Source organism: Pyrgilauda ruficollis, unplaced genomic scaffold (assembly GCF_017590135.1).
Source record: "Pyrgilauda ruficollis isolate IOZ18807 unplaced genomic scaffold, ASM1759013v1 scaffold29, whole genome shotgun sequence".
NCBI lineage: Eukaryota > Metazoa > Chordata > Aves > Passeriformes > Passeridae > Pyrgilauda > Pyrgilauda ruficollis.
Window position 1 is genome coordinate 5,727,322 of NW_024524266.1, and position 19,803 is coordinate 5,747,124.

Sequence of the window (19,803 nt, forward strand, 5' to 3'; positions counted from 1 at the left end):
CACCCCCCCAGATAGAAGATGGAAGCAAAGCTGCCGCTGTGGACAAGTTACTGGCTGGGGATGAAATTGTTGGCATCAATGATGTGGGCCTGTCTGGCTTCCGACAAGAAGCAATCTGTCTGGTGAAAGGTTCACACAAGACACTGAAGCTCGTAGTGAAAAGGTAAGCTTGTGTCATCAGCTGGAGCACCAAATGCATTTCAGCCTATAAGCTACTGAGCAACTAAATTTGCCAAGACTTGGCAACTTAATGACTTTCATTCACTATTATTAATGTGCATATTATGTGGTGTTCAACTCGTCCTTAAACACAGACCCTTTATGGAAGAAGATGTGGAGAGAGGCAGCCTATTGATCGGCGCAAAACCCAAGGCAGTGTGTTCTGTGAGTGCTGTTGTGACGTGATGAGTCAGGACACTGCCTCTGTCCTCCTGAGGGACAGTGCCCAGAGCACTGCAGGGCTGTCAGCCCTGCTCCCCTGCCTTCCGTGTGCAGACACTGGCAATGCTCTCTAGGGCATCTGCCATGTGGGCCAGTTGTGCTGTGAGGAATGGATTACATGGAAAGCTTTTGGAGAAGCATTTACCCACTCTGAAAGTATTTGAGGTCTCAAGCATTTCATAAGTGGTTTGCATAGAGTACTTTCAGTTGGTTATTAGTGAAGGGGAAAAGTGAAGCAGTTTATCAAAACAGATCACATTTTTGGTATGAAAACTTTTTGACATTTTGACTTGTGACTTCTATGTTCACACAACTTTTGCTAACTTGAATTAAAAATAATTTTCATAAAATATTTTTGACATAAGTGAACCAATGCTAAAGTAGCTAAATCTTGTAATTGCTGAAGAAAATTCCAGCCAAGAAATCTAAACAACACGATCATTGTTGGTAACTTCCTACTCTTGTGTATCAACTTTCCAGTTAATTACTTTTATCAAATTATGCAAGCCAGTCTTTCATGTGAGAATTTGTTAGAATCAAAAAGAAAATGCCAAGAACTTGAGCTTGACAGGTATGATGATCCAGTCCATAAATGACTGAGGCTGTCTCAAAGAAGGACAATCTTTTGTGAAATAGCACTGATAGGTAAAGGAGGTACAAAAGTGTGCTTTTCACCTTTGGTTTTAAGAAGGTATTTTGATAGAACGAGTTATGGGAACCTAGAGCACTTTCACAGCTGATAGTTTATATCCTCAACAATAGCTACTTCCAGAAGCTATCACCAAATTTTTGTAGCATTGGAGCTAATAAATGCAAAATAAAATATATTCACAACTACCATAAATCATGTTGATGTTCAGCAGTTCCAACTTGCGCTGGCTATTCCAGTAAAAGCAATTGCTGGCAGAGATTACATCAGTTGTTCCTGTCAGAGAAAGGGAGAACTTCAGGGTTGAGAAGTTCCACTGAAGAATCTGCCAAGACAGCAAGTCTCAATTACCAAGAAAAGATTCAGACCGAGCAGGAAGATTCCCTCTCTTGGTGCTTTTCGGTTTTATGACAGTGATTTGTTTACAATCTGTGAATTCTGATCTATCTCTGGAAATGCAGCAGGTTTGGTGCAGAAATACCCTCATGAAGGGCACAGCTGTGTCATTCTTGTTACTCATACCACATGGCTCTCTACTACCATCTGAAAGGTTGCAGCGACTTGGGGTCATTTTCTTCTACTGTGACAGCAGTGAGAGGACCAGAGGAAATGGCCTTAAGATGGGAAAATCAGATTAGATAGTAGAAAAAAAATTTTCACCGATCAGGTGGTTAGGCATTGGAATAGGTTGCCCAGGGAGGTGGTGGAATCACTCCCTGGTGTTGGAGGCACCTGGATCTGGTGCTGGGTGTTATGTTTTAGTGGTTTAGGGGTTACCGTGGTAGTGCTGCATGGACAGTTGGACTGGATCTTTTAAAGGTCTCTTTCAGCATTGATTATCCTATGAGTCACTTCATGCATGTGATTTTGGAGAACTTTGCAACAGCTAATCAAATGCTGATTTGCTGCTGGGGATTTGTGGCCATTCTCTGCAGTCAGCAGAGCCCCATTGGTGTACATGCCCTTGAGCACTTCAGTGCAAAACGGATGGATTTTCATCAGTCCTTTATCATCCCTCCCCTTTTTCCTTACTTAGCATGTGTGCAATGGTCAAAAACAAGCCAGCTGGTCTAGCCAAGAGGCTGAAACAGTGGCTATTGTTAGAGAAAACATTATTGTCTGAAATTCATTAAGAACTTCCATTGCTTCCAAATGAGGCACTAGCCCTTTGGGTCATTGACAAGCCTGCATAATATTAGATAAAATTTCATAAAACTTACTGAATGAAACTAGCTGGGGCTTTTGTCTTGGTTTTTCAACTTTGCTCTTTCTCTTGGAAAGTTGCCTTAGGACATCAGTCCTTTGACGGTCAAAAACCTTTTAACTTCCAGTCTCGTTTTATTCTTGGCCAGCTTGTTCTCATGCACTGCTGTCACTGTGCTGAAATAACTTTTCCTGTTGGAAGTTGAAATGATACAAGTTTTTGTAAAAGTCTTGTTGCATGCTTTCTTTCAGAAGTTATGGTTTGAACAACAGTATTAGTTTTATTTTGTTTGCCCTAAATCTTAGGCTGAATTTTTATAAGTACTTTAAACAGCTGTGTGTTTAAGCAGACAAGTTGTTTAGTCTTTTTGTGAGCACTCCTGCAGGTTTGGATTGAATTGGATCAGGGAACTGATCAGACTACAAAATTACTTAAGTAGGTTTTCAGCTGGGTAGGACCATCACTTTTCAGAGGTAGTCTGCATTTTCATCAATTGCAGCAATCTGCAAATGGCTATTGTAGCATTATTAGATCACACTTAGTGTTACATTTTTAGATCCACACTTACTGTTCCCTGGAGAGACTGGGAACAGTCCTACAATTTCCTTTCATTGTAGGAATAGATGAAATAGTGATCTGGAAGTCATTTTAGCATCTTTTTGTCTGCTTGCCCTGTGTCCTTTGTCTGGCACTGTGATGGCTCTCTATAGCATTGGTTTAACATTTTATTCTCTATGGTGTCAGTGTGATAATCTGAAGCGCAAAATAGACAGAAGGTTTGAAGTTCAACTCAATCCTGAAGCTTAAGAGAATCTTTGTTTTAATCGTGTTGCTCTTGCTATCTGTGAAAGTTAATGTGCATAGCCAAGACCTAGATTTTATGTGGAAAACATTTTTCCTTGGGGTTGTTTGTCTTACCTATTTGTATACTGATCCAAGTGAAAAGCAGACTTCTAAAAATCTATTATGTTATGAAAAAATTACTTCTTAACAAAATTCTTCTGGAAAGTAGAGAACTTTTCTTGCTATAATGTCAGTATAATTATAATATATGTCAGTATAATCGAGGAAAATCACATTTTATTTGCCACTGCTGAGAAGTGTATCCCTGGGAAATTTCTCCTCAAAGCAATAGAGCCACAGCCTGATCCTATGTTGATCTAACTGTATGTAGGAAATAGTAGGACATGCTATTGTCTGTTTAGAAGTCTAATGTACCTACAGGGAAGGGTACAACCTTGGAAGACCAAGGGAAAATGTTTTAGTGAGAGTAATGTGTTTCATTCACAACAATTACTTTGTGTCTGTGACAAAGATTTCTTAAGGGTCTTAGATTTTCTGCAGTGGTAGCTGGCTTCCAAAAAATTATATTTACCTGCTGTTTTTAAAGAATATGATTTTTGACTCACAGAGGGAACATAACACTGGCTTCTGGTAAAACTGTCTGTAGTGCCAAATACCATAAATGTGTTGGCTATCAGCATATATACTTTGCTGTATTTTCTGGAAGCATTGCATAGTTGTGGTCTACACCAAATCAGGACTGTGCAACTGGCTCAACAACAAACATGACAATATGTGGCTTACATATATTGATGGTAGAACAAGTGCAGTGTACATTCAGTCCTGATTAAAATAGGATTCAGGAGGCTTCATGTTATCTTCTCAAGTGAATTTGTAGAAACAATACATCTTTATTGCATGCTAGTTCTTCAGTGTAGTACTGAGTAATTTCCTTTCCTAGGAAAAGGGCAAGCAGTCCAGTCTGTGTTTAAGACATTTCTTACAGGAATTACATGAGAATTTATTTTGTTTGGAAATGGTGTCCATATCTGCATACAAATGAAATTGGTCCAAGTGTTGATACTGAATGTTGATGTTGAGGTGATTGCCATATTCTGTGTACTTTAATTATTTTGTGTATATTTCTAACTTAAATTCCTTCCATTACGTACCATCTTCACTCTTTTGCTCGTGCTAGACATAAGCATGTATTACAAATCCATAGTAAGAGTGATTTTTCACTATGCATTCTGACACACATTAAACTGTTAAAAAATGGCACATAGGTGAGGCTTTCTTGTGTTATTTATTAAAGGCAGGGTGAGATTTTCACCTCTGGGAGTCACCCTAAGAAGTTACATGGGTTGTCCTCTTGGCTGCTTGAGTCCTCTGTTAGCAGCAGTTGAAATGGGTGGGCGAGGGAAGGAGCAGCCTCTTTTCCACAGGGTCTGCTGGTGATGAGAAGGTGGAACTCATTCAACTTGGCCAGCTCTGCAGGTACTGCCAGTGTCTGACAACAAGCTCTAAAGTTCTGGACTTTGGCCACACTGTATGCATATGAGGACTCGTTGGGTTTTTTCTTTTCTGTAGCATTTTGGTGTTGTGCCTACTTGTCAAAGTTCAAGCTCTTTTTGCAATGCTGAGGAACTCCCTTGTTAAAGGAAAGGGAAAGAGTGGGAGCAAACACACTTGTCATGGAAAGTGTAGTATGAATGCTGACATTACTGTGCAAAATCATAACAAGGAAAATTACTTTCAAGATACTTGTGCTATAAACACCTAGACATGGAAAGTTAGAGTTATCTGTATTTGCATGGCACTTCATGAAGACAGTCAACTCTTAATTAAAGCACAGAAGAATGAATTTTTAATTAATGTCTTGAGGGCTCCAAGATTGTACAGTACTGTTTCAGACACCTGAGACCTGAGCAGAAATCTGTGAATAAAAGTCTTGACAGTCATTTGCAACATTCAGTTGGGAGATCACTGAAATTTATCACAGTCTGAGCAGAAACCTGCTAAACACCACCAGTGACCTTTCTGTAATGGATTTTGTGTAACTTAGCAAGGAGACCTCGTCTTACCTATTTATGACCTGTGGAGTAGCTAACTCTGTACTTCATGGCTCCTTGTGGCTGCACAAATACTGTGAAACTTGAGAATATAAATTTGTGAGATGACTTGGAAAATGGAGGGATTTTTTTTTCTGTACAATTATGAAATAGAGATGGAGGACTGTGAATTCTTTCTCTTACCTGTGTTTGGCCTTGATACTTCTATTTTCATAGATACCAAAATGGTATAGGAAACAATCTGCAAAATAACTTGTATACTAAATTACTTTTAAACATTTAGTATACTGTTTTGTCTATGGTTATGGTTAAGCATTGCTCAGTAAACCAAATGAACTTGTGGAGACCACTGTTGATTATAAGTGAAATCTCATTTGTCTTTCAATTAGATTTCATTTCTTCTGGAACCGGGGTTTGTTATGGCAAAACAAATAGCAGTGGTTTCTCTCTTGTTGCCCAGTAGCCATAATTCCTCCCTTTTAAAGGCTGACCTTGGCCTTAACTGAGTAAGAATGGATTTATTTAAAAAAAAAATTTTAATTCCTGTATTTTCAACCAGACTTTGGAAACATATAAGAAACTGTAATAGGGCTTTTCAGGGCTGTAGCTGCATAGAGTACCACTGCTGTAAGAAGTGGGCAGGTGTGATAGCCCCTTGCCACCCATGTTTATTGGAACTGACAGCTGTGTAACAGAATGTGCTGCTGCAGATCTTTGGCAGTGGGGATTTGTAACAGACACATACAGCTTTCAAGTGCAAGGCTTGAACATTTCTGTGGGACTACAGCTGGTGGAAGGGCTGGACACTTTTAAACTCCCACTTTGCAAATTCACTTGAGAAGTGGGTTAATACATTGCTGTGGGCCCCGTCTTTTGCTCTCAGCAGGATGGGCAGGTGTAAATGTGTGTCAGGTATGCACATACACTGCTCCCAGCCAGGCCTGGTGATGGAGAGGGGAGTAAGCCACATGTTTCAGGATATGTGACACAGCATGACCAGGCTAGGGCACCTCTTTTTCTCCTTTGCTGTTGCCAGTGACGTACCATGGCTCACAGTGGGGTGGCAGGAACCAGATAGGCACAAACGTGGCACATCATGCAAACTGCACAGCACCTCCAGGCCCAGCTCAGGAGAACTTTGCGGTGGATGTCCTATGCTTTAAGGAGTGCCTAGTAATCCCAGCAGGATCTTTCTGTGAATGGAGCATCTGCCAAATAAACCACCCTGTACGCACCCACTCAGCTGGGGCACACAGAGTAGACCAGCTCATGTGGAGGTCCCCTGCTCAGGTTTGCCTTCCAACTTCTCCATGGGCAAGCACAAGGCTGGCTGGGTCTCCACTGTGCTCTTCATCCTTCGACTGTGTAATCCTGCACTACTGATGGAAGGGGAATGGACATGACAAAAGGAGGAACACACAATTCCATCTTATATTTTCAGCAGATTACACCTTAGAGAAGTCCTGATGAGAACCATTTTTCCTTGTTGCGTTGCAGTCACTTAACCCAACACATTAACAGTGTGCATCCACATTCCCTTTGCTGTAACATTAGCAATACCACCCAGGATATTTCCCATGCCAACTGCCTTTTTGGTGGGGTTGTACATCTAAAAAGTACTTTTATTTCCTAATTTTCTGCCCACCTCACCTGCTTCTTGGTTACATTAACAGGATTTGATTCATGCTATTAATGGCACACTGATGGATGCTTGAGGTGATTGTAAGCTTTAGTTCTTCAGTTGGTGGTGTATTGTCCCTGGTTTCAAAGAGCAAGTTGTTGTCTTGTGATTTTGGATGTTTGTCTTATACAGCTGTCAGGCTTCTCTCAAATACTAATGTCATGACTGACATGTTTTTGTTTTGTGGCAACATCCATAATTTATTTCTTTGCAAATCTAAAAAAGTTGCCCTCTAAAGCTTAAATAACAAAAAGCCAAAATGACAACAGATGTCACAATATTTTACCAAGGCAACTCTGTTAGACCAGTGGTTGGGCTACTAGGAAGGCCATAGACATTTCCTTGTAGGTAAAAGGAATATTCTGTAATTTGAATATGCTTATTCAAAAGGTTACTTGTGGCAGTGCTATTCAGTTTTTTTAAGTAATTACCAAAATTGGGCAACATAGCTTTTTTGTGGAATGGGATATCCATCAAACGGTAGCAGCTGGTGAGTCATGACTGAATTTTAGTAGTGGGTTTTTTCCTTCAATCATGCATGCACTTGTCAGAATGGTTAATTTTGAGCATGAGTAGTCTCATCCAATTTAGTAAGAGCACTCACATGACTGAAGATAAAAAAAGTATACGAGTGCTTACAGGATCTAACCATAGTTTTTTACAAGGTGGTACATTGGAGTTATTCTGAAAACTGCCTTCCACTTGTGAATTTTCTTGGAAACTCGAATACATAGCCCTTTGGGTGAGACAGAGGAAAACAAGTGAGCCTTCTAAACTTTGGGGATCTGTAGACTTAATCATTTCACATAATACTTCTGCATGCCCACACAGATAATTTTTTTGTGTTCAGTAATACTATAGATATCTTCAGACTCCTGACTGAAACAGAATTATAAACCCATCCATTAAAGACCAAATGAATAATTTTTTTTATGTCAGATATGATCTTTGCATGTTGAAGGCATGCTTTTGTGTATGTTCTGTATGTTTTGAAATAATTGTTTGGGACTGCTTTTAAGCACTTAAGAGTGTTGGGTTTTTTAACACTAGTCAAGGATGTTGAGATGTACATGCCCAATTTCAAGAGAGAAGGAATAATACTTCTATTTCAGTGTGCTGCAGTTTTCTCCTTGTGAAAATTTTATTTTAGTTTACCTATTTCTCATCCTGAGGAATAAATGATTGACAAGTTGAAGAGCTTGGCATTTGCATGTTTCAGCATCAAGTATCTACCATATTCTACTTGCTCAAGCAACTACATGTAACACCTTTCAATTTGAGAAGATTATAAAGAAGTTTTAAAATATTTTCAGAATCCAGCCCTTGACTTCAGAAATGTGACCACTTCAAAGAAGGGCAGGAATGCAAGTGTGTTGCAGATTTAGTTACTGAATAACTGAAGAAATTTGCATCTTATCTCTTGCACAAGAAACTCAGGGTATTTTATGGTTGATTCTACTGAATCTGCATAATATTGGATCACCTGGCAAAAGAGTCTGGCACAGAGTCACAGCTGCCACACTGCTGAGTTATACAGCCCTTTTATAGGCCAACTTCACGCTGAGTGCAGAGGAAGGACAGAATGACAAAAGCTGAAGTTTGGGAAAATTTCTGATGGGTTGTAATCAAAACCAGTTGTCAGTTCTTTGATCTGGCTCATGGAGCAGCCTTGACAGCAGGTGGGCAGCTGAACCAGGGCTAGCATGTGATGGGGAAGAAAGCACTCTGGGGGATGGTAACTGGTCTGACATAGGTCATGTCAGAGCAAAATAGCTTTCTCAGGTAAAACCTTAGCCATACCAGCTTGTGGCACAGTTCTTTGTGGAGGCTCTGTAATTTGCATCATGTGGCTATAATGTTTTAACCAAGATGGAGACGAAGTAGGGCTGGGCTGTCTCCTGAAATGCCCTGGGAAGAGGAATTCCCTTTCCCCATTCCTGTTTTTGGGTCACCTTGGACGTGGTGAGGTAAATTACAGCTGAAATCGGTGTGGGAAAACAACCACAGCTGTGTAGAAAGACTAGTATTTTGGAATGTGGTTTCTGAGGAACCTCAAGTCATTTGGGATGGCTATTGAAAGGTAAGCTTATTGTGGTGAGTGGCTGGGAGGCGAAACACACCTGTTGTTTCTGACCACAAGCAGCACCAGGATTTCTGTGGCTGTGTGCCCCAAGGATGTGGCAAGTTCCTTCTTGCTGAAGGCAGCATTTTGGGCTGGCACAGGCAGCCGTGTGCTGCTCTGGCATTCACTCTGCCCATCCTGGGCAAAGATGGCAGGAGGGAATGTGTCTGAAGGCTGCGCTGCTTCCTGCTCCTTCACCTCAGCCATGGTAAGACAACCGAAACCCCCTCGTTTGGACTCCTGTTGCTGCTGTTAGCATTGGCCCTGTCAGAGGCTGTGTTTTTCTTCAGTGTTACTGGTGAATAATGCTTCTTTTATATTTACCTTCAAGGTTAATTTCTTTAGCACTTTCATGGCATGATAATTTCCAAGGTACTTGAAAATAAATCCTGCCAGAACCAATTTATTCAATGTGTAAAGCACTTTAGATGTTTCCCAATGATAAATACTCATTAAAAATGTTCTATTATGCTTCTGAGGAATTCTGATAAATTATGGTAAAAACCGAGGGAAGGTGACATCAGGAGTGTAATTCTATCTAGCCATCAAAAGGTAGTAGAATGTGCAAAAACTAAGGATGAGAGAAAAATATTTATGTAGCTTATACAATATACCATAAATCCCAAGAGCAATACTTTTATCTCAGACATTCACATGTGTCTCCAGTTCCCCAAGGCAGAGCAGGGAAAAACAGTTCCAGAATATCAGAGCTTTATCGTGGTAGTCTATTGTGAATTCAGAAGGCAGGAAGATTTATGATGTTATACCTCATAGAAATTAATACCTCTTTGTTGACAGTGCATATCTTATTTATAAATGAAATTGCTGTTCCATCCTGCTCAAGCCTGTACAGTTGGGCTGAGGAACAAGGAAAACCTGAGCAAACTGTGATGGTGAAATCCTGATTTCTTCAAGTTAATGACTGAAGTCTTTAAGAGCACTAGGGTTGATAACTTACTTGCATTTATTTATTTTCACAGACAGAGCAGAGCATTTCGCAGGTCTCTTTAATATATTTTTATGTGAAATGCAATTTATTAGAGCATGGGATAGGAAAGGAGCTGCTGTGCTGTGACAAAGTCATACTCCTTCCAGCATGGCTTCCATTGGAAGAGGCTCTGTTGGCTGTAGTGTGGTGTTGCTGTTTGCTCCATTTTTCAGGTGCAGGATGACTGTCAAATGGGAGGTCAGACCAGCTGGTTACCTGATACATGGGAGGAGAAAACAAAGAGCAGTGCTACAGCCCCTGTAGGTCTTGCCGTGATTAACAGCAAAGCAAAAGGCGATTGTGTAGATGTTTGTGTGAATTTTGGTATGTGAGAATGGGCATTTAAGGTAGAATATGCTGCTTTGCTAAAATTTTAGGGATTTCTACAGATACCCATGTAATAGAATTCTGTCAATAACTTGTCTGTCAAAATACTGGTTCAATTTGCCATTGTAAGAATATCTTAATATTAATAGGTTGCTTTCATTACTGCTTTCTCTTTTGGAGCCTCTCCTTCCCCCTAGAAGTCCGTAGGTTAAGCATGTGTTTATATTTTTATTTTATTGTTTTTAAGTTCTAGGTCACTTCTTTTCTGGGGCTACTTTTTGGAAGTCATTTCCTTTTATGATAAGATACTAGAAGCTGAAATTGCAAAAACAGGAACTCCTTCTGTTTTGCATGGACAAAAGTGCTGCAGTTCCATTTGCTGCTTCCAGAAAAATAGGTTGACTTTGTTGTTATAATTTGTTGGCACTTTTCTTGAAAAGATAAGAAGGGAGTACAGGGTATTCAGATACTCAGTACATAGAGATCATAAACAACAACAAGGCCTCAGTTTTGTTGTTTTAACTCATTGCATTGAGTTTTAGTCAGCTACAAACATTCAGGAAAAAAACTGGTAATACTAGAAAAGCTGTTCATTTCAGTTGTTGGAGTGGGTCATTTTAAAGGTGCAAAAATTCCAGAAACTGTTGACTAATTTCCCTTTGAAACAAAGAGAGTCAATGCTCTATCTCAAATTCCACCTTCAAAAATGGAGACATCCAGAATATTTCCTGACTTCTGAAGATCACAGCTATAGCAATTAAATGTCTGATGTCACCTTTTAGATGTGCAAACAAGACTGCATAACCACAGCCTTTATTTTTTTATTACACTGAATAGCTTCAAGTCTGATTTCTCCCTGTGACTGAATCCTTTGCTGGTAGCGCTCTCTTGTGGCTGTTACTTTCATTTAAACGACTTAAGGGATTTCAAAAATATGTATATTATTTAGAAATTTTTGCCTTAGGACACAACAGTCTGTGGTGGTTTTGCATGTTCCTAAATTAAATGTGGTAATATATATTTTAATGATGCAGGAAGGTCAGTCTAGGCAAAAGTGTCCCAAGCATGTTTCCCAGAAGATCTCAAAGGGACAGGCATATTGAGCATTCAGGTTTTTAACCTCTTTTTTTTTTTGTATATTTTTGGTGAAAAGCCATACGCCTTTGGATGGTGGACAGATGGGGGAGGCTTGGAGAGGAATGAAATCTGCCTTGGCAGCCAGTCAGGTGGAGGAGAGGCAGGGATGGGCACCTTCATTAACTGGCTTGATTGCAGATGCTGCTGTTCCTGTGGTGCTGCTCTTGGTGATGAGCAAGTTACTTCCTACAACTTTGGCTATTAAAAGGAATGAAAAAAATTATTTGGGAACTTTTCAAGTGAAACTGGTATGTGTTTTCCTGGTGAAAACTTGAAAACTTTTCACCCTGAATCTGTGTTTTCTCATTCTGGGGATGGGAAAGGAGAAGGTGGGGGATTAACTCTTGACCTATTTCATTTTTTAATGCAATTTTTTTAGCTGATGTTTTAATTTTCAGCAAGGAGGCAAAGCGTGGAAGCTCAGATTGTGATGTGGAGGGGTTCCTTTGAACTAGGGACAGAGTTTTCTCTTTCAAGAACAGTTACTAATGAGCAGTTGTTTGCTGCTACATAGACTCAATACTACTGGGATTGTGCATCCAGTGTCATAGTTTTATAAGCATGCCTGCATTATGAATACCCAGGGCGTGATGTTGGATGTAGGCTCCTTTTCCTTGTATGCTGTAACCCAACAGCAACTGGAATAATGATTCCAGGTTGTTTACTTAGTTGTACTCTCTTAGAGAGGCAGGTTTATCTCTTAGAGATAAGGCTTTGAATGAGAGGGGTCTTGGCCCTTGACTGAAAAGTCTCTCTTCTGTAGGCAGAACTCTTGTGTGTGGCATTTGTCTGATCACCCAGCTTCACTCATCTTTGGATCCTATATGTCACAATCCTAGCTTTTTCAGGGATATTTTTAAAATTTCAACTAGTCTTCTGGGAAAACTTTCATAGCAATTACGTGACTGTTTATAGCTGTTTTCCAGCAAATGTACTGCCATGCCCAGCAGTCTTTGAAGTGAAGGTAAGATGAGCTTGTTTGCTGTTTTGGCTGCAGTCTAGCGGGACAGCTCAGTAGTATCTGATTGCAGATTAAGACTGAAAAGAGGCTTTTTAAAGCAAATTAAAAATCCTATTAGTCAACTGTATTTTGAGGCTCAGGTTTTCTTTTTCTTTAAAATTAAGGAAATACTTAATTTACCTCATCTCTTACCACTGTAGGAATGTAATTCTTATTGTTTTTTTAGATGGCAGATTCAATAGTATCTACCCTATCAATTCATTCTTTTGTTCTGTAGCGAGAGGATGGACTTGCTTGTGGAAATCCAGGAAAAAAAATTATTTTTTCCCACTTGAATTTTACTTCTCTGTTTTTCCAAATAATTCACCAAGAATAATTTTTGTCAGGTCTGCATCCTCATTAATACAGCAATAACTCCATGGTTGTTAGACTCTGAAACATTGTTAGAAAAGCCAGCCGTTAAGTCAGAGTCTGCCTTTCTCCGGACTGAGTATGCACATGCACACACAGGCATGTGTGTTAATGCTAATAAGCAAGGTGTCATGCTGGGTTTAGCTTACCTTTATTAAAGGCTCTTTCCAAAAAACCCTCATTACATTAGGTTTAACATCTGTGAGTAATCTATACTCTCACCTTTATGAAGTGCAGTTGTTTTTTAATAGAATATGTCAATCTGGCTGAGAAAGTTTTAGCCAGACACCATCTAAATTTCCAGCAGGTTCACACAGTTGAGCTATTGGACTTCTTTGTAATTTGTAATTCTGTCATATGCTGTCTTAACTGTATTTCTTATTAAAATCCAAATATGTATGCTTGCATAGAATGAGACCACTTTTTGCCTGTTAGCCAACCTCCTTCCTGAAGTTTGAGCATTTCTGTATATCCATAGAACTTCCATCTTTTCCTTTACAACTATAAAAGCATCCTGCTTTGACCTGTGAGAAGCTGTTCATTTTACACATGCAGGATGGGGGTCAGTCAGTTGGTAAGGGTGCTGGGGTGCAATCAGTCCACTCTGTTATTGAGCAGAACCAAAAAAATGTATAGCCGTTGTTTAGTGTGATGGGTCAGTGAACCTAAGGAAAACATGATTGTGGCACATAAGATAAACTTTCTTCTTACACACATTGTGGTGTGTAAGAAGAGAGTTTATCTTTTTTCTGCTGTGCCAATCCTTAATGGTACAGTATAATTAGTCTTCATTTTCCCCCAAAGAAACTCTGTGCAGCCTGTTACTGTATCCTTTATATCCTCAGGTGTAATGATGGTCCACAACCATCAAGCAAGCTTACACGTGCAAATCTGGCTAGCAGAAGAGGATTAATTGTGTGACTATGGAGTAAAGCTTATTTTTTCAGAAGACTTTTAAAATAAATTGCCCTTTGAAAGAACTCCCCAGAATTTGTAACATCATTCTCCCTGGGGGATGGAGGTACCTGCCACTTTTTTCTGTAGGTGATGATTTCCAGTGCCTGCATACTGAGGTGGTTTATTTCTAGGGATGTAACAGGCTGCTTCTCTTTTAGGAAAAGTGCTGTTCCCTGAGAAGACTGTCTGGTTGTTTTTCATGTGCAGGAAAAACATCTGTAACTCTCCACTACCACTGATGATCCATCAGCTATTAAGAGATTTTCTTTTAGCTTTGTCATCTCATGGGGGACATTAACTTCTTTACAATGCAGTGCCCCAGACTCATTTATTTACCTGCCCTTGCATTTGCTTAGAATATTGGAAAAGGATAGAACAGATCAAACGAACAGTTTCAGCAGCATAATGTCAGTGCATTTTACCTGCACCATGTCAATCGCCACTTCAGACGAAAACTAAAAATCCCCCTCCTTCCTTCTCCGTCAGGAAGAAGGTTTCATTTTTGGGGCTTTGCTCAGCTGTTCCCCGCCGAGCTCCGCAGCAGCGTTCGGCGGCAGATTTGACTAATCTGAAGTGCTGCGGCCTCTTAGCGGGGAGCGCTAACAAGGCTCCTTTGTGAGTCTAATTATATCCCTAAGCTGGCGGCCGCAGATTAGCACAGGACAGCCGGTGGCAGAGGCCTGAGGAGTCCCATGCTCTGCCGGGGACAGAGCCCAGGAGGGTGCCACCAGCACCCCCCGGTGCCGCCTGGGCCCCGTCGCTGGCTCTTGGGCCGGCCCCGCTCCATGCCGGGAGGCTGCTCCGCCAGCCGGGAGCCGGAGGGAGGAGGCACCGCCCAGCACGGAGCCTGGGTAGGTACCGACGGCTGTGCCACGGTGAGGAGGCTCCTACCAGGCTGGACAGGACGTGGGACACTCATGAGCTCCGGCAGCTCCTCACACCTTCTTTCCGATGCTGGGATGAGCCAGTGATCAGGGCGCCTTTCTCTTGGCTTTTGTTTTGTCTTTTGTAACTTGTTGGATGCGGGGGATAAAAAAGCTATGCATTGTTGTTTCAAATGCATCCGATTAAAATTGATTGTTGAAGTGGAGTCGCAGGTGTGGAAGAGGGGAGGTGACTTTGAAAAGAATATTTTGTTTGCTTTCAAATTTGCCTTCCATTTCTCAGGCAGACATGGCTTCAGTGTGTTTTGTCTTGCTGAGCAAAACCACTCATCTCCCAGCTGCCAGCCCCTGGGGTGGCATTGCCACTTTCTAAGAGGTCTGCAACCAGTTTTCTTGGGCTGGTCTCTTCATCCCAGTATGGGATGGAGACAAATGGAGTGACAGGGTCACTCTTAGTCAAACTCAAAGTGTCAGGGCCTGAAGGATTTTAAACCTTGAGCTTTTAGTGGTGTGGAAAGAAAATCTGGTGGAAAAAGTTTTTGAGGCTGTGAGCTGTTTGCCGACATGTGCAGAGCTTACACACAAGGGTGGAAGGGGATTTTTACGGAACAGTGCAAGAGGAAATGAGTATGATGATAAATGTGAGAACAAAATGGTTTGTTCTTCATGATAAATCTAAAGAAAGGGTTGTGGGATTTCTCCTTGGGAAGGAGAGGAATATGAAGTACTGAGCAAAAGTGGGGGAAAAACAGCCTAATCATTTAAATACACTTGTCTTACACAGTTTGGGGAAGAGGGAGTTGAATGATTAATTTAGGATTTTTTTTTTATTTTTTGTCACTGCCAGGCAGTCACTGCTTCCTGCTTCTCAAGAACATATATGCTGGGAAGGTGGGGTGCTGGAGCAGCGTGGGCTTAGGATGTGTTTCTGTCTCTATCTTCTTAGTGGTGACCAGACAGACCAGTCAGCTCCATTAGAGAAATCCTTAATCCAGGGAGGTTAATGGACCTTCTCACACGAGAGGGCTACTCAAGTAGGATCTGCCCACTGTATTTGTGGGGAAGGATCCCAGAAGAATTACTGTTGGTTTATAATAACATAACAACACGTGCACTAGCACATAAAGCCCATCACACATTTCTGCTGACTTCACTGAACTTTGAGTAAAGCTATAAAATAGTAGACTTCTATTAGTCACTTCAAGCTCATATGTGGTATTCAGTGTGACTCAGTGATTTTTTTCTATATGAAAGTACCTTTTCTATTCTTTGAGGTTGTTCAGACATCCTTGTGCAAAGCTCTGCACCACCCTAGGAGTGTTAAAAGCCAGTTTTGTTTCCCATCTGAAGGTGACTAAATGTAGCACATATAATGAAAACAGCTGAGTAATCACTGTTAGAGGTGTATTCACTGCTCCAAGTTTAGTAATAGTGATGTAGGTACAATTTGCATGTGAATGTAGTCATAGTATCTGTGTGGTCTATTGTGAGATTGTCTGTAGATACTTTGGTTTATGCAGGAAGAATGCATGGATGAATTCAGTTATTAAACTACTTGATCATTTTGGAGGGATGCTGATAGTTCCTGCAGCTTTTTAAAAAAACAAGCTTTGGCAGCAGGAGTAACTATTTATGAATATTAACTAGAGAATTTTTTTCCTGTATTTTGTCATCAATTGTAACTGATCTGGGCTTGGAAAATTTAGATAGTTTCTGATTTGATTTCTGTGTATCGAAGCACATGTTTCAACTTGTGGGCATTTATTATTCTACTTTTGCCAGATTTACTCTCTTGTAAAACTTACACTTGGTGATAATTAGGGTGGCTAAAGATTAAGGTCTGAAGGGGTGGTGTGAGCTGGGCTGGAAGAAAAATGATCTATTGAAGATTTGTGTTGTTTTTGCTGTAAAGTGATTCTGTTTCCAATTTTGCTTGGAAAATAGCTTTTATTTTGCTTTGAAGTGACTGAACCCAGCGTTCAAGCCTAATGATGTTAAATTGGGTGCGTATCTTGGCACATTAGGTTTCTGTAAAATAAGCCTAAAAACCTAGTTCCCCAAGCAAAATCAGTGCTGTTCCAGGAATCCCAGAAGTGAGAGTTGTCTGGTCATTACTAACACTTTAGCTCCAGGTGATTGTTTTAGGACTGTCGTATATCTGCTCAAAATGAGGGTTTGTACTTATTCCCAGGGCAACTAAATCAAGGGAAACAGCTCTGTTTCTCACAGAAGGAAATGTCAGAAGATGAAGCAGGACACAGAACCAGCCTCAGCAGAGGATCCAGCTTCTTGCACTTGCCTTTACTGCAGTCCCCATCTCCCCCCTAGGGATGGAGGGCATGGATTGCATTTCTTCGGATCAGGCTCCTACCCACAGGGTGATAGGAGCTCTCGTAGAGACAACATGATACCTGCCCATGCAGATTCCTTCTACTTCCATTAAAAGTCCAACAAAATGTTGGAAATATTTGGCCTGAGTTAGTACAGGCATAGGAAGAGAGTAGCTCATGCTCCAAGAAGTTGCAGGAAAATATCTGCCCTTTGCCCATGGAGAAATGGTAGATGGATGTGTAAGTGTTTCAGATTGTAGTGCTGCGTGTTATAATGTTGTTATGGCTGCAGTCATCAGTTGGGGATTAAGGACAGGATTTAACTTGGAACTAACAATTAATTTCACCTGAAACTTGAGCTGCCCTGGGAGGTAAGGAGGGAGAGGTTACTTGGATGATTGTGCAACTGTAACCACTTTATGCCCTGGGCTTCCAACATGTTAAGGCAGCTGAGATTTCCTGCCCAAATTATGAGCTCTGTAAAGTGCCAAAACTCTAATGTCTGTTTTAATCTGAAAATAGTTTTTTATGACAATAAAAATCCTTTTTACAAACCGTACTGTATATCAAAGAGTGAATTACGGTTGCATAGCTACCCCAGTTCAGTGGAAGAAGTAAAAATTTTTACATGCACGTGTATGTGTAATCCAGAAGGGGCAACTCAGAAGAGGAGTTTTTTGGGGAGTTTGGGTTTTTTGGTTTTGATTTGGTGGGGTTTTTTTTGGTTTGTGTTGTTTTGTTTTGTTTTTGGGGTGCGTGGGTTTTTTTTTGTTTGGTTTTTTTGTGTGCTTTTTTTTTGTTTGTTTTGGGGGTTTTTTTCTGTTTTTTGGGGGGGTGTTGTTGTTAGTTTGGTTTGGGGTTTGGTTTTTGGTGGGGTTTTTTTGTTTGTTTTTTTTTGTTTGTTTGGTTGGTTGGTTTGGATTTTGTTCGGATGGTTTTTGTGGGGTTTTTTTGGTTTTTTTTTTTTTGGGTTTTTTTTTTTTTTTTTGTGGAGCAGATTTTTCTTCAAATCTCTATTGTCCTTCTGAGACCAAGATGCCTCAAGGGAAAATTTCTACATGAAAAGCTTATTCATTTCTTTGTTAATGTGGAAAGTACTGTAATTTTTTACAGTATTACACTCATTTTTTGTCTCAGTTATGGTAAATGAGTCCTGGATGCTGTGTGATGTGACCAGTATTTATTTGGAAGATTACTTCAGAATTCCAAGTGTTGTGAGCATAGGCTGAGAAGCAGTACTAGAGTACTTAACAAGTGCAAGCTCTTAGATAGATGAGTAATAAGATTTTATGTGGGCCTGTTGAGTTGGTTCTACTTCTTACTCCAGTGGGGTTTTTTGGCTGAAAATAACTATGTTGTTTGTAATGGGGATTGGCAGTATTGTTCTAAATATTTACTTAATTAAATATTTCATTAAATGTTCCTGTAGTGCATCTGATTTAACCATTCCTTTTGTGAACAAGCCAGATGTAAATCCAGACAGGTTTTGGCTTCATGTGAAACAGAGTTCCATTCAGGTGTTTTTTGTATTCAGGGAGTGACCCTGAAAGAAAGGAGAAGATGGTATGTGTTGTTTTTATAAAGCTCACTGCAGATCTGCAAAGGTAAAAGACATGGCCCTAAAGTACTTGCCATGATGATATTTACCAAGAGTTTTTTGGGTTTTTTGAAATGAAAAGACATCTTACACATGTTAAGTTTAATCTCTATAATATAAAGTGAGGGTGGGATACCTCTACAGTTAAAATTTCAAGTCCTGATGTTTCTGCCTCTCCTGGGAAAGCCCTGTTTTTTGGCTTTTTGGAGGGGCTCATGCAGTAACTGTATCTTCTGTCCTTACTTGAAAGAACATTTAAAGTTCTCCTGGATGGACAGTCTGTGTGGTAGCACATAGTGTACTTTAGAAAAAGCATTGAAGTTGCTGCTGTGTAGCCCCAGGACAGTAGGAACTTGAGGCATCTAAGACTGAATCAGAGAGAAAGGCAGTAGGACAGGCCTAAGAGAAAGGAAAGCAAGTGGCTGAGGCTGTGATGTTCTAGCAAGCAGCATGGAGGTGAGTACATAAGTGAGTAGTGGGACAGGTTTAGCAGTGCTTCAGTATATTGGTAAGACCAAAAAAGCAGTGGCTGGAGTGCAGAACCATCAGCCTGGTCAGAGAAAGTGTGGATATTTTGGAAATAGAAAAGCCTAAAAAGTCACTTTGCATTTATGTATAAATCTATGCATGAGTCTATATAGAGAGACGTGTATGTGTGTGTGTATATATATATATATATAATCTCTATTGGGTATAAGTGACAGTGAAGGTTTACTTTGAAATATATTCTGGAAGGTTTTTTTAATTTGGGAAATCCATTCATACACCATTTCTGCATGGAAATTTTCAGGAGGGCTTTCTATATTTTTCTTCCTTCTTATAATTCTTCTGACATACGACATACATACCACCCTACCACCTTCCTTTATTTTTAAATAAATGAAGAAAAAATAAAGCAGGAGACTGTTCAGAAAAAGTGTTCACCTCAAGCTTTGGATGCTTTTTCCTCACTTGGTCTGCTGTTACATGCAAAGCTATAGATGTACCTTTATGTCAGTAGACAGGACAACACTGAAAATGGCAAGGGGAAAGGAGCAGAGAAAGCAGAGAATTGTATTGGACTGTGTGAAGAGCTTTTTTATGGAATTGATAACAACTGGTTTAGCCTAAATCAGGATAACTTGCATGTATTTAATAACTGAGAATGGCACAAGGAACCATTCACATTCCTTATAGAGTTTTGCTGCTGGGCTATAGCTTTTTGCCAGGTTTTAGATACTTCATTTCCATATTTCCCTGGCAGATAGATCTGCCAGTGC

The 19,803-nt window shown here is 40.3% G+C and overlaps 1 protein-coding gene across 2 annotated transcripts in view; it reads left to right on the forward strand.

Moving 5' to 3' along the window:
* Positions 1 to 19,803, forward strand: part of SHROOM2 (shroom family member 2) — a 117,435-nt gene that overhangs the window by 47,016 nt on the left and 50,616 nt on the right. For both annotated transcript variants that reach the window (XM_041472441.1, XM_041472442.1), the window contains exon 2: positions 12 to 163. In XM_041472441.1, coding sequence (XP_041328375.1) covers positions 12 to 163 — 152 coding nt within the window. The remainder of the gene's footprint in view (positions 1 to 11; positions 164 to 19,803) is intronic.